Genomic DNA, 15,699 nt, shown 5'->3' with positions numbered 1-15,699 from the left:
GTGTATTAAAATGTGTTGTGATTGCAAAGGCAAGGATTAAAGTTCTGATGCTCAGTCACCCTACTAACACATAAGTATTAATAATAGTCTTAATCACATGGTTTCCTTTTATTGTGCAATGAATGATCTTGGAACAGTTGAAGGCCTATCCCTTAATGGAAATGATTGAATAAAAACTTTTCGTTTTGAAAATCAAAGGTATTAAAAGGCGCATTGGTATTTATTAAATCAATTAAATAAGGTAAGAACAGGAACAGCAGTTTAATGCTGCACCACAGAACTGCATTGTATCCATGTCTGTTCTCTAGAAACAAACCTCTGAGTATCTGAACAGATCTTTATGCATTTGAACATATAAATGCTACTTAATTTACAGAGAATGTTCTTCACATAATACTTCATTAAGATGTGGAACCCTTGCTGTGAGATGTCATGAATGCTAAAAATTTGCACTGCTTCAAAGACCAATTGAACAAATGCACAGAAGAAAAAAATCCACTGGCTCTATTTAATACAAAGACAATACATCTGTTGTAGAAAGCTGCTGTAAATTGCTAAAAGCTGTGAGAGTACACTGGAGAAACTGTTACACACTACGTGTTTGCTTTGCCACTATATTCTTCTAAGAACAGGCTCTTGACTCACAGTCAAAACTGGAGAAGAGTACTTTGCTAGACAGACATTCATTCTGACCATGAAGAGCCACTCCTATAATTTTATACTAACTATATTAATCCTGTGAAAAATGAGCTCTTTGAAGTCACCAGATGGAAACACCAATTCAACACAAACTTCTCACCATAATCTCAGACTGCTGCAGTCAGCATTTTTAAATGCAGATATTAAAACCCTACCCAGTCACTGAAGTACAGGGACAGTAAACTCATTAATGCTGTGAAGCAGTCAGATACCGTAGTGACAAACATGACCAAAAAAAAAAAAGTCCAGGAGAAATATTAATCATTCTTTTTCTAGAGAAGAGTTTGAATTTTGTGCAGAAAATGAGGCTCAGGGCTAAACACTGAGTAGTAAGCCAAAAATGCTGAATAACTGCTTATTTAATGAGCACTGTCTATCCTGGGCCACAAGTGAGGAAAAGACTACAGATCGTGTCATTAAAATAAAAACATACAATGCCTGCATTCAGTGGGACACATAAAAACTTCACTGGCAACCTTAATGTTATCATTCATAAAAAAAGCAAACTAAAACTCCTGAAATTTCACCCTGTAGTGTCATCTTGGAAAACTTGACTAGATGATTTATCATAAGCACTTCTTCCACTTAAACTAATGTCATGACTGGTGGCCCTTTATTAACCACTATTATAGGAATTTATTTTAGCACTAAAAGAAAATGAGACTGTTTGCAAATGCATTTCACAAATATAGCAAGGAAATATGAAAATGTCAGGCTTTGAATGAAAACTGTATTTCAGTACATATACATTTTCTTTCAATTCTTCTGAATGAATTTTTCTTTATTTTGCCCTGTTCCTCATAGCTCATCTCCTAAACTTCTCTCACTGTCCTCAGTGCTGCTAACTGCCATGGTCAGTCTCAGTTCTTATTCCTAATCTCAACTCTTCTACCCATTTCCTTTACCAATCATTTCTTTTCAGAGTTTAACATACAGCCTGCTTGCAAACCACCCCAAATACCTTGATTCAGGTCTTCTCCTCTCTTCTACCCCCATTTCCTCACCCAGAACATATGCTTATTCCATACCTTTAGAGGCTTTATTTTCTGCTTATGACAAGATGCCTCTCTCTCTGAAATCAAGACTTGCATGGTCTACATGAAAGTAGGAATATAGGGGATAGATTTAACTGTTGTGACAGGCAAACAACAGATTTGTAACATGTATGTATACTACATGTCGTATGCTTTATTTCCACAAATGATTTATTTGGTCCTTTGAAGCATTACTTGTGCACATTATGTGACAATATCCCTGGCAGATCTACCACTTGGTTATGCAAGAGACTGCTCTGCAATAAATGTGCACAAAACAGGAAGCGCAGTGATTGCAAATCACTTATGAGCATATTTTGACAAATTAACTATCCAGATGACAAGAAGGACATGAAAGCGCATAAATAATAACTTGAGAAAGCTGAAAACTAAAAATAAGCACAAATTATGTTTTTAAGAAACCTTACCAATGACTTAATTGAGATTCTGGGGTCAAACTGCTAATACGAATATGCTGGGGATGTTAATTTGCAAAAAATAACCTAGAGATTCACTGTTCATATGGAGTGACATCTAAAAATAGAAAACAACGACCCTAACAAGTCAGTAAGTAAACACTGAAGACATTAAACTCAGGAGTTAATTTTCAGAATACCAGTAAAAACTACACTGGAAAGTATTATCATGAAGGTTTAAAATTCAAGCAATACGCAGTGCTGAAGCAAGCAAAATACAAGCAATATGCAGAAAATACCTAGTCCAAAAGACAGTCCCAAATTTGATTTATAAAACTCTTTCTTTTTCTTATTTTCTTCAAAAGGCATCTATCTCTTGGACATGTCTCATACTGTGACAGTGTGAATATTTAACAACTTAACCTGTTTCAGCACTTGTCCAGGCTATGAAGGATTAGGAGAAAATCCACATACCAATCACACCATTCCCACAGGAGAAAGAAGTTACTAATGTGTGAATTCAAAGACTAAGTGTAATATTTTGGTTTTGTAATGACTAACATGCCAGAAAAAGACATACAACACAAAAAACTGTCCAACTCAACTGCTCCAACTCCAGCAAAAGAACCTGCAGTGGTGTAAGAGGCTACCCACTCCCACCTGAAGGGCTACACAATGTTTCTGCCTGAATTTCATGAGATCCCAATGAGCCCATTTCTCCAGCCTGTCCAGGCCCCTCCTTACAGCAATTCCTCATATCAATGTTTCTGCTGCAGTTTGGTGTCATCTACAAACCTGCTATAAGCAAAATGTTGCAATCAATACTGGCCCTGGAATCCTGAGGAAACTCTCTAGCAGATCCCAGCAGTTGGATTTTGTACAGTCAATCACACCCTCTCACAGTCCAACCAAGCTTCAACCCATCTTATCATCCTCTTATTCATCATAAGCTTAGTAAATCCATGCTGGCTATTATTAGATTTGCTCTCACCCTTTGTGAGAGCAGAAATTACATGCATAAGGATACACTCTGGAACTTTCTCTAGGACTTAGAATAGACTGATGAGCCAGGTGACACCAGAACCATCCTTCTGCCCTTCCAAACCATGGGCATCACTGTGGTTACCATATTGCAAAAGTCCCATACCTTCTTGGTGGTTTCGCATGGTCCTCGCAGCACTAACTCCATCTTGCACACAACACAACCAACAAATCCCATCCCACCCAGCTAACCCACCCCTTTATAGCATTCATGCTTATTGGACACAGCTGTGGCCTATTAAGGGCAGGCCTGCTCCTAATCTTTGGTGATTAGTACAGCTGCAGCTCCTCAGGGGTGAGATTGCCTTCTGCACTATCTCTATTTTCTTACATTCTATCCCCCCACACATGACATTTTCCTTTTTCAGTCATCAGAAACTTCCCATGTTTGATACAATTCTCCAAAAATTAACAGTGACCTCACAGTAATATGGGTTCCTCAAATGTAAATGTTCCCCTGATCTTCTTCTACTGTGGGGACTGTTTCAAAAGCTGGCAAGTCAAACTGTATAGCCGACTAACCAAACCAGAAAAGACAATGAGTCATTGCCTTGTCCGTGAGCTTTGTCACTGGGTCTTCTGCCCCACCAAGCACTGAGTCCCTATTTTCTTTGGATGTCAACATGTTTACTTTTGCCTTTCCTATCTTCCTAAGTTTCAACTCCAGCTCATGTTTTCTAATTTGTTTCTTGTACACTTGGAGCATTTTCAATAAACCTCATGTGATACAACATCATGCATTTGAAGAAATTTTCATGTCTCTATAACTTCAACCATCCAGAATTCTGCCCCTTGGCCAGCTAATCTACCAATCATCGATCAGTACCTACTTTCTACTGCTTCTGAATTAACCCAAACCAGCTATACAACACAGAAGGAAAGAAATTCCACCCAAATTTAGCTTCAACCTACCTATATATAATTTTTAATATATTCTACATATACTTTCTATTACAATTGTTTTCCTGTTCTTCAATGTTTATCTACAAAAATATTTAAATAAGGGATATGTTTCATCTTAAAATAATTCTACTTTGGGGTGAGCTCAGTCACTCTCTATGCCCCCTAACTGACTAGATCTCCATTGCCTGTAATAGGAACTTAGACACCTGGCACTGACATCAACACTACAAAGACATAGCTGCCACTGGCTGTTTTAAAGAGGAACAAAATTGCACTCAAGACATCATTTTGAACATTTTTTCTTGCTCTAGAAAATGTAAGTGCAATACATAGGAAACAGTGTAAAATGATTATAATAAAAGTATAACCTTGTGGAATTAAATCTCACAGAACCTTTCTCACACTAGATACCTGTACATTAATAGAAATTCATAGATGTTAAGTGAGGTGCAGAACAGTTGTTGTATTACTTCTTAATGCAAAGTGATCATACTGAAAATACTGCCACCAGGAAAAAGTAATTAAAAATAAAAAAGGTCTTCCAATAAAGGCTAGAAGTTTTTAAAAAATGTATTCCCTACTTCCCAAAAGTGTCCATGTACTTGAAAATGTCATATGAGTAAGCAGAAATGAACACTACTTACTACTTACTATTTAAAATTAAAAGCTGTCAATATATTTTACTTTCAAATATTAGTATACGATTGGGATGTGTATTCTAACTGGAAATGGCCAGCAGAGAAATTCCATGGCAGAAGGGAATTCCACCTGCAGAGCTCTTGTATCTGTCACTTACCCAGGTGAGCAGACTAAGCTTGCTGAAGAAAAGGCACTGTAACTGCACTCTACATTACACTGTCCCTTACAGATTATATACCAGTTGCATAAATTAAAGCAGTTTATAGGATGCTTCAACTAGTGCCTTTGTCAGGAAAATTAAAAAAAATTGCCTAAAGCTATAAGCACTCCTTAGCAGCTCATCCAGGAATGCTCATACAAACAGAAACGGAGGCCAATAAAAAAATCTACCTGTAGAGTTTTGGAAACACGGCTATGTCCTGGATCCCTACTGCAGTGACTGTGAAAACACCTGCCCTAAAAGCACCTGTATTTGTTCTTCATGACATTTCCAACTTTGACAAGATAGCAGACCTTTCAGATTACAAAATTCTTCATTCCCTTTCGTTTATTTCCCCTTTTAGTTCCACTATAACATTACTACTTAAAAACAGTAATGTCATGTCAATGTCAAAAATTTACAAAGCAGCATTAATTCTACTGAATTACCAAACCTCTAAAATTATAAATGGGGAAATATACAGGAGGGATGATCACAATGACTTCATAGGGTCCTCTGTGGAATTAGACACTAGCCATCTAGTGGCTAAGGATTCTATACGAATTCTAAAGGTATTGTTTTAAGTTACAGTCACTTCAGTTTTCTGAAGGTTGTTCCTTACCTTCTCCTTTTGACACCTTTGTCAAACTTCCCTTACTAGTCTGCCTGGTTTCATCATAAGCTCCATCAGTCCTCCCAATACAGTCACCATATCTTGATCCTATCTATGGGCAGATAAAATTACCTTGGTAGATTTTACACTAGATCTACAGTTCTTGGTGGTCAATTTTTGCATTTGGTCTCACACTTAGGAAAATTAATAGAACATACACTTCACCAATACTCAGAAAACTATTTCTGGAGTAAGGAGATGTGAGAAGTTTATCCATGGAGTTTAAGTACAGAGCTTAAATCTGGGATCATATTGAACTCCTAGGGAAGATTTATTACACAGACTTCGTGAATTGCCTTGCCTTAACCATCTATCTATAACCTGGATATTGTTATATTGCTACCTTTACATATTGTAAATATTTCAAACTAGAGAAGAAATCTAAGGAGTTCAATAGATAAAATGCTGTCTGAACTTTGAAAGCATTTATCAAAAAAAGACTAAAAATAAATCTAAAAAGGGTAGAAGATAACAAAACAAAGGCTAAGAGAAGCTCACATATTTGCAAGGGAAAGTAGAGTCAATGCATCAATCAACTATCACTAATACCAAATAGCATAAACTAACTGTTGTCCTGATTATTAGTTTGCATTCCATACTGAAAGGCAAAAAGAAGAAAAATTAAATATGTCCTCAAAAGAATTAGATTAACTTGTCCAACAGGATAAAGTAGGTAAGTGGGAAATCTGGGAATGCTAGGCTCTGCTTAGGACATCAGTACAATCCCCTTCATTCATTAAAAGTAGTGTAACTAAAATTAGAAATAAATATAGCGTTACTGGATGCCGTATTGAACTATGTAATAAATACTTTCCATTTTATTATCTGTGCTGGTTGTCTGAAATAAATACCTTGGAATTATGTGAGCCCAGAACTCTGGAACTGCAAGTCTCACATAACACTATCTTGTTAAGGTCCCCTTACCTTAAACAATGCTAGCTGTAATGAATAACAGAAATAGATCCCTTATTCTTGTTAAGTTGGTCCATTTGTTATTCAAATTATAACATGAAAAAGCTTTAAAACTGTTTAACTAAAGCTTCATAAAGTATTTCAACATTTTAAATACTTCCTGCTCTACAAGACCTACCAAGTGTGATCTGTTTTCACAAAGGAAGCTGAATGAATCAGAGGGCTCTGCACAAGGACAGAAGAGGATCTGTGTGGTTTTCAGCACACACTGAGGCCATCAGGCTAAACTGTGGCTTTGCTGCAAGCAAGACACTGCTCTGAGAAACAGATGAGGAAACAGATTGCAACTCCCAGACTGACAATCTGCTTGCCGTGTTTCTTACACTTTGGAGGAGAAATAACTTGGGCCAGGCCTACACATGGTGTAGCTGCGCTAAGTAAGGCTGAGCAAAGAACGAAACCGTTCCCGGCCACAGTGCCAAGCGTGGAAGGGGAAAGAACCAGCTCCAGGCAGGCTGCTCCACCCTCTCATGCTGTGTAATGGCAGCAGCCAACAAAGAGCAAAAAAGGGCCAGTCCAACCTTCCCTACTACTCTGTGCCAGTTCATATTAATTAATATTCAATCCCACAGTCCTGTTAAAAAACCAAAGCTCTTTTAACGCATTCAGTTTAAAAAGACTAAAAATTAACGTATAACAAAAAACTATCCATTCCTGCTAGTGACATGGAAGAAATGGGCATGTGCATGGCTACATGTGGCAAAATGAGGTAAGGTCTCTGATATACATTAAAACCTCCAAAGTTATTTTTCCTAAAAATTCTTTGAAAGCAATGAAGGCTGTCTCTATCCAACTATGAAAAACTGCTGGTCAATTAAAACATGCTATGTATACAGAGATAATCAAATTAAGAAAATTAAAAATACCAGATTTGTTAGAAACACATTACTCTTCCTATGTGTTAAATCCTTTAATATGCATTTAAGAATTTGGGATACAGAAATTAATGATAAATTCTAGAGAGGCTGTGGGATTTTACTGTCAAGTTTTGATGTTTACACTGGAATAATATGAGAGCCAGAGAAATTGCAAAAAAATATGTGAAAATTCTATTTGCAATCTGAAAAAAAAATCCATAACTCTAAACTTCAAAAACGTTTTTTTAGTATGAAATATATTTAATACACTAATTTATGACAATTCCAGTGGAATTCACAAAGAAACAGAAAAAATAAATTTAGGCTTAAGTCTTCTAAACTTTGAATGTTTTATGAGGTGTCTCAAGATAGTAAAAGAAGACACTCCAGCCCTGACCTAATGTTTTGGGTTAGAGACCATAGGCAGAACATGTAGCACAGCTTTAGATGTCCTAGTGTATCACACTGGGAATTTAGATGTATCTCCAGAGTTCCTGGTTCTTTGTCAAAGTCCATCATTCCATTCAGAAAACACCTGGGCACCTAAACTACCACTAAGTACCCAAGTTTAGGCAACCAAATTACATCAGGTGTTTACTTAGGTTACTTGCTCTAGGATGTTGCAATGCTTTATGCTGATCTTTGCACCTGTAGAATTCACCCTCACTATACTGAGCCACAATCTTTACAATACAGAGCAAACTATGGATATTGAGGCAGGGCACACAAACTACCCAGGGCAGCCCTTCAAAGCTTCTCCTGAGCTGAAACGAGTTACAGAGTCCACACAGTCAAACATCACTGATTTGTTGTCATTGCTGCAGATAAACCAATCTGGCCATGAGGTATTATGCAGTAAGTATTACAGATATCTGGGTGCATATGAGGTCTTAATTAAGCATACATCATTTTTATGTACTTTGCACATACTCTAAGCACGTGTTTAAATTCTTGCAGGAATTCCTTCATACATTTATATGTGTGCTTAAACAGCCTTCCAGAACAGAGCTGTTTTCTTCAACTGTTGTCATAATTTAATGGCTTAGGAATTAGAAGTCAGGCCTTTAAAATTTATATAATTTAGTCTGCAATTAGTATCAACAAATAGGTCCAGCTATAGAATACACATACAAAAATTTGCCTTCATTTCCCCCCAAGTACCATAAAGTACATTAATCGTTAAGAAAAAAAAGCTGTTATAAAAATGTAAATAGGACATCAGAGCTCAGATAGTTTGTTCATTGGTTCAGATAACAATCAATGCGTGTTTTTCAATTTATGAATACTAAATTTCATTCACAGGGCACATAATTACTGTAAAGACAAATTCAGGCAAAAAATCATGTCTATCCATAGAACGTTCATACACATAAACTCAGTTGTCTTCAGCACTTGGAAGAAATCCAAAGGGACAATGTAGTCCTACTACCTAGACCAATGAATCAGGCACAGTATTAGTCTATATACATGCTGAAAGAGCTGGACTTTTTCAAGCTAACACTAGAAAGAGCACTGCCTAAAGGAGAAAGAAAGAGCAACATGCACCTTTCTCACCACAGTGGGATATGTACAGTTCTGGGTCACCATTTTTGAAACTGAGCAATAATTATGATCAACAAAACAGCAGGAGTTACTGTCAAAATTACTCCTAAAAATTAAATAAAATTAAGAAAATTATGCCCCTATATTTTTCTCTGTTGCTTTTTAAAAATCAACCATCAAAAGTTTTTATTCTAACAAACTGTATGCAAAGATACCAATATAGCTCTACTAGTAAACTTCTTCAGGTTTTCTATTTAAAAAATGTTTGGATCCCCCTCAAATTCAAACTTTTATAGTGTACAAGTATGGCTCTTCTACAGCTTTGCTATTATTTGTAAGTGTTGATTTCCCAAATAGGATCAGGATGTTCATAGGACTCTCACATTGTTTCCATGTCTTCTGTACCAAGATAGATCCAAGCTTAATCTTGCATGTCATTCTGGACCTAATCTATAATTAATGGCATCAGTTAGATCATGGAACATTTCCAAAAAAAAAGGAAAAAAAGCTATGTCAAAATACCTGTCACATATAATTCTTTCATGAAAAACATTTACTATAACGCACACTAGTTTCTGCTTTAAGCATTCCTGCTGAACCCTCTAAAAAGTCCTATGTTCCATAGTGTGTTAGATTGTGAATATTTAAGCATCATTAATGATGCTTACTGAATTCTTTCTAAATTAGAAATATTTCATCATACAGCTGGATTCAGCATACAGCTGAAAGTTCACTCTTTATTGCTGAAGCTGTGTTTACAGAAAGCCATAGAGATTCTTGTTGACATTAGTAAGAAATGCCATAAATTAAACAGTATATGTTTCACTCTGCTTTACTTCTCTTGAAGCTAAGTGCACTTCCAGGGAAAAAAAAAAAAGCCAGCTGACTTTACAGCCTAAAATTCGTCAATCCTGAGTAACAAACAAGGGCTGTGATGACCCGTCTGTATATACAAAACACACGGTTCACGTGTTCTGTGTACACAACATACAACAGTGCTGTTTAATAAAGGGAGGCAAGCACAAGCAAATGCACCCCCTCTGGATGTACAGAACTCACAATACACAACATGAAATTAACAGTGCAAGAATACAGCACAGGCACTAGCCCTGGAGAAAGCCTCTGCACAAACCATGTGTTAGAACTAGATTATAAATGGCCAGTCATTGTACTGAAGTGAACTTACTCCTGTACTTAGAAAAGTGGGTATCATATTTCAAATTCAACTGACTAGCTGGCACACTTCTTCCTAAGCAGCCTATTCGAGTAGAGTACAAAAAGCAATCACATGGTGTGTTTTGATTTTGGTCAATGGGCTAGTAATTCAACAGTGGTGCAATACCTAATTGAACAGGGGCGCCACAGAACTTTGGTAAACTATGAATACCTGAACTGTTGTTGTTTACATCACTAAACCTAGCTTTAAAATAGCAAGATTTTATAAAAGAGTTTAAACAGTATAATTTAGAGAGTTAACAATAAATTTTCCCTGATAGGGAACTTGGAAATAATATAAATATCTTGACAAGAAGGCACTGGCAAGAGAAGCACAAATATATTTTAATTTAATCAAATTCCATTGTGCTAGGCCTTTTCTTTCTTTAAGGAACAAAAAAAACCCAAACCAAACCCCAAATTTATTCAAGTTCTAGGTCAACAGTGTTTCAGTTCATTTTTTCTTCTTTTGCTATGCCCAGTTTAGTGTTGAACACTAGGACTGGACTGTGTGCTGCAGACCTTCTCTGCTCTGAATACAGTCAGATGCCATAAATGATCATGACAATGCTCTGACTTAAGAGCATGATGAAACTTATGATCAAAGCTATGCTGGAGATGGCAGGAGATACAACTAATGACTGAAGTTAAGCCCTATCACCCAACATGGGCAGTAACCCAGTTTCACTCCACTAAATCCAGGTACCTGAAAGTGATGCTGCTCTTACCTAACCTGCTCCCTAAGTTTTACACCTCCTCTGCCTCGATGATCTCCCACAAAAAAAGGTTCCCTTTCTTTGTTTTGTAGGCTTATTACGATGGCATGCCTAATCTCCTCTGCAAGCAAGGGTAGAAGCTATGGGTGAGGTTATGGGGTGAAGCTATGTCTTTTTACACAGAATTCCACGATGCAATGCCTTGTCTGTGATAAACACTTTCATCTGTGATTAAAGTAGCAATTGGAAGATGGAAATATCAAAGGAAGGGTAATTAACACATTGTATGTATTAGCCCAGCAGTCAAAACATAAGTTCTGCACCACAGCTAGTAACAGAATGAACAAGGACCCTGCAGACGCATTGAAGGCAGGAAATTCAGTACCACTATGTTAATAAAATGACTGCCTGTGACTTTAAACCCTGGCATGCTTGTACTTGGCGAGAGAGTGAACGATTTATTGTTACTATGAAGGATGCGGGAATGGAAAGGAAGATGAGAGGTGCGATGATAATAATGATAGGGAAGAACAGGTTAATATCCCCAGCATTTGATGGGGAACGATGTCCCTACCTCAATAAGCTGGATAAGGGAATAGCTCCAGATCCACTGCCCAGGATCCCTCCTTTCCTCCCAGAGAGGAGTTTCTCCACCAGAGCCACATTCCCAGTGCGAGCGGCTTCCAGCAGTTCCTGGTCCTTGCCCATGGTCGGGAACCAAGCAGCCCCCCACGGGAGAGCGGCACCCCGGGCCACTGCGGCCCCCTCCCTCCCTCCACAGAACGGTCTCCCCTCCCCAGACCCTGCCTCAGAGCAGAGCACAGCAGAGATTCCTGCAGTCCCTTCCAGACCAGCAGGAGCAGCAGCAGGAGGGAGGAGGAGAATCACCTCCTCCTAGTTTCACTGGATCATTTCTGGGTGGAGTGTGGAAGAAGGGGGGAGGGAGGGAGAGAGGGAGGACGAGGCCAATAAAGAACCTCCCCCCACTCCCATGGACACACAGCCCCGGCCGAGAGGATGGGGCGGGGGAAGCGGCCAGCCTCGGCCCCTATGGCCGGACGGGCCAGCGGGGATAACAACCCTCACAGATGGATAGACGGATGGATGGATGGACGGACGGACGGAAGCGGGGAGGAGCGGGCGGAGGGAGGCAGGGAGGAGGCGCAGCCCTGCCGTGCCAGGCCCGTTGCTGAGGAGACGCGGCTGGCGCGCTCCCAGTGGCTGCCCGGGCGCGGCGCCCCCTCCGCCCGCCCCGGCGCTCCGCCGAACCCGCGCTCCACCGCGGTCACCGCGCCCCCGCCCCGGCCCCGGCCCCGGCCCCGGCCCCGGCCCCGGCCCCGGCCCCGGCCCCGGCCCCAGCCCCGGCCCCGGCCCCGGCCCCGGCCCCGGCCCGCCCCGCGCTCCACTGCGGTGCCGGCAGCGCCGCCCGCCCGCGCCCCGCCAGGTGCCGGCCGCGCCCCCCGCGGCGGCTCCGAGCGGCCTCAGGCAGCGCCGGGCCGGGGCCGGCTGCCCGCGCTGAGCACGGGGGGCTGGGGAGCCGAGGGAGCAGAGGGAGCAGAGGGCGGCTCCTGTGGCTCCTGTGCGCTGAGGGACGCGCACCCGCCCGCGGGGCGATTGCCAGCAGGTGCGGGAGGGGCGACGGGCCCGTGGCACAGTGTGCGGGGCGGGGGCGTCAGCGGCACTCCTGCCGTCAGGGGCGCGCCGGGGGCCCCGCACGGCCAGCGCCGGGGACACGGCACGAACAGCGCCGGGGGCCCCGCACGGCCAGCGCCGGGGACACGGCACGAACAGCGCCGGGGACCCCGCACGGCCAGCGCCGGGGACACGGCACGAACAGCGCCGGGGGCCCCGCACGGCCAGCGCCGGGGACACGGCACGAACAGCGCCGGGGGCCCCGCACGGCCAGCGCCGGGGACACGGCACGAACAGCGCCGGGGGCCCCGCACGAACAGCGCCGGCTCCGCTGCGCGAATGGTGCGGGCAGACAGGAAAACCCGGGCCCCGCGGGGGTCAGGAGCGAATCGGGCAGGCGGGACTGCCGGCACCTGCCGCACGCCAGGGTCGCGGCTTCTCAGTATTTCCAAGGATAAGAAATACTGAGTATAGGTATAACTGAATATAATAATATAACTGAATATAACAATATATTTCGTATCAAATCCAGTTCAGCCCTTCTGGAGCTCCCAGTTCTGTTACAGAGACCTTTTAAATTGTGTGACTTTTCCAGGCTCCAAAATTAATCATTCCTCGTGGATTGTGGGCTCTTTCAAGCCACGCTGAAAATATTCAGTGCAGGCCAACTCATAGGCAAATCCTTGACAAATACATCGTCTGATACTGTGCACGCTCAAGAACTAGATTATAGCCCCGTGTTCCTGTTTTAATTAGTATTTGGGGTAGGTAGGACCATAGGTAAATAAGTTATGATCCCTCGCCCTCCCCCCACTGGGATCAGTGGCACTCTCCCATGTGTTCCCACTCTCCTCTTGTGTTCACAAGAAGCAATGGGAGCAGTGGCAAAATAACATTGTGTTAGGCAGAATTCTAATGTTATGTTTTCAGACAGTATTTATTACACCAAACCTATGGTACATTTAAGGCAGTGGAAAGGTCCTTGTTGATTTCACAAATTATTTGTTTTAGTCCCTGACAGTAACAGTTCTACCGATGTTTTTGTGTTTCTGATAGCTAATTAAGCAATTTTAATATCTTAAAAATTGATAGAAATTTCATTGTGGGGTCTGATTTTCTCTTAGAAAAGAAAAAAAAACAACAATCCTTATGGAGACCTGTCATTTCAATAAAGTCATCCACAGAAACAAAACAGTATATTTTAGCTAGAAAATGTAATTTACATAGTTTTTCATTTTCAGGATGTAAAATGATGTCTTCTCCAATATTGTCAGCAGGACACAGAACTGAACGCATGCGTAAAATTAATAAGGACTCTAACTATAGCTTTTCTTATTGAAAGAGTCTGATATAAATAGCAGTTTTAAGGCCTGATTCTGTGATCACAAGTGTTTCAATGTGGTTTGAATATATAAATGTGTAATCACATGAATTAGGATTTATAGTTTAAGTCCTTAGCCACAGCAGTCACAGTGGAAAAATGTAATTCAAAACCAACTAAAAAGTTGTGTCTTGTTGGCACCCACTTGAGCATTGACCAATTCCAAAGAAGTTACCCATAAACTAAGAGCACCCCTGCATTCTGAATTTGTGTTAAGGGTGCCATAATTTCCCTGTTTTTCTCCCTTGCTTTTGATTTTGTAGGCAGTCACATGCATGGCCTGATAAACACCTTCTCACATGTATCCTCTGCATGCTCTGCATGAAGAGATTCCTTCCAGTTTGCTGAGAGCCTCGGAAGAGGTGCCAGTATTTGGTGAGGAGCTAATTGTAAGGCAGGAGTGTGTGCATAAACCTGCACATTTGTGAAAAATTAGATTAGAAGCAGATGCTAAGGAAAATCTCAGGTTTTCAAGAATTTGTATTGTTTATGTGGTTGGATCAGCAGATGGCAAATATGACTCAGTATAAATGTTACATAATTCTTCTATGGAAAATAAAATCTCAAGACTGTGCTCTAATTGAAATGATCGTCCAGAAAGCTGTTGAAGAACAGCAAGTAGAATCAGCATAGAAATATCAATGGAGCAGATGCATTCAGTAGCCAGCAAATTCAGAAAGATTTTATGAATGTAGAAAGGCTCAAAACCCCAGTAAATTCATAGCCTAGTGCCCAAAAAAGCCTGTGAAGGCTGAATAGAAGATTTAGTTTCATTAACAAATACGGCAGAACAGAGTAATTCCATCAATTTGAAAAGTGAAATGTAAGCAGCGCTGTTTAATGGAAGGGTTAAATGTGAATAAATTCTAAGGGCTACTGAAGAGAAGAATTGAGAACATGGGCTGGTCTGTTTCCAGAGATGAAATCGACAGTGGGCTGTAGAAAGAAAAACAAAGTATCTAGACTGAGTTGAATGTAAATGGCCAAAGCCATTCATTAGATTAAGTGGACTCCTTTGTATTTTTAAATGTCTTACTTTTTTTGCTCTGGGTAATATCAGGACAAGACTGTGGAGTGTTTAAAGATGTATGTATGATAAATAAGGGAATTAGACACAGAACGTAGAAACACAACTGTATAATTTGCAGTAGTTACAGATGAGAAAAATAATACGTAAAACAGCAAAGAGATCCTTCAAAATGTTGTATGTTTTTGAGTAGTGATGTTCCATATGACAGCATAATTTTGATTCTAAGGTTTTAGTATTTGTAAAGACATTTTAAGTTATGACCACTGCAGCTGTCAGTGTCTAAGTGGCATCACACCTTCAATCTCAGAATTTCTCTCAACACAACATATGCTTTACCTTCTGTTTTCTTCCATTTTCTAAAATACCAGAGAGAGCACTTAGCCTACCTAGAAATTCTTTAACTGGTTTGTCATTTGCAAGGACTAGAAGTGACTGTAAAAAGCAGGGAGTTTCCTTAATGTTTTTACAATGCAACTATCACTCGGCTTTGTTCTCATATCAGGGTGACAACTTCTTCATTTCTTCCTCCTGCAGCCTCCCAGAATTAAAGGCAAATTAAATGGGTGCTTTCTAACATTCCATGACTTTTCCCTCTTTATTTCCAAGCAAATGCGTGGAAGGAAGTATGAAAAACTGAGTTGTAGGTATTGAAGAAAACACTAAATCCATGATATTAAAAAATAGTTGTGTAGAATAGCAAACATATTGACATCATATTTCAGGACTATGTATTATCAGTCCTCTCACGTA

At 40.5% G+C, this 15,699-nt stretch overlaps 1 protein-coding gene across 9 annotated transcripts in view; it reads right to left on the bottom strand.

Moving 5' to 3' along the window:
- Positions 1-11,633, bottom strand: part of ANKS1B (ankyrin repeat and sterile alpha motif domain containing 1B) — a 407,265-nt gene extending 395,632 nt beyond the window's left edge. For 3 of the 9 annotated variants that reach the window (XM_063154817.1, XM_063154828.1, XM_063154821.1), the window contains exon 1: positions 11,481-11,631. In XM_063154817.1, coding sequence (XP_063010887.1) covers positions 11,481-11,614 — 134 coding nt within the window. In that variant the 5' untranslated portion in view covers positions 11,615-11,631. Of the gene's footprint in view, positions 1-11,480 lie in introns of all 9 variants that reach the window. The other 6 variants (XM_063154814.1, XM_063154816.1, XM_063154819.1 and 3 more) reach the window with 3 other exon arrangements.
- Between the last annotated feature and the right edge of the window lie 4,066 nt (positions 11,634-15,699).

This window comes from Melospiza melodia, chromosome 4 (assembly GCF_035770615.1).
Source record: "Melospiza melodia melodia isolate bMelMel2 chromosome 4, bMelMel2.pri, whole genome shotgun sequence".
Lineage (NCBI taxonomy): Eukaryota > Metazoa > Chordata > Aves > Passeriformes > Passerellidae > Melospiza > Melospiza melodia.
Note: the sequence above shows the minus strand (reverse complement) of the source record. Positions and strands in the feature narration are given on the sequence as shown.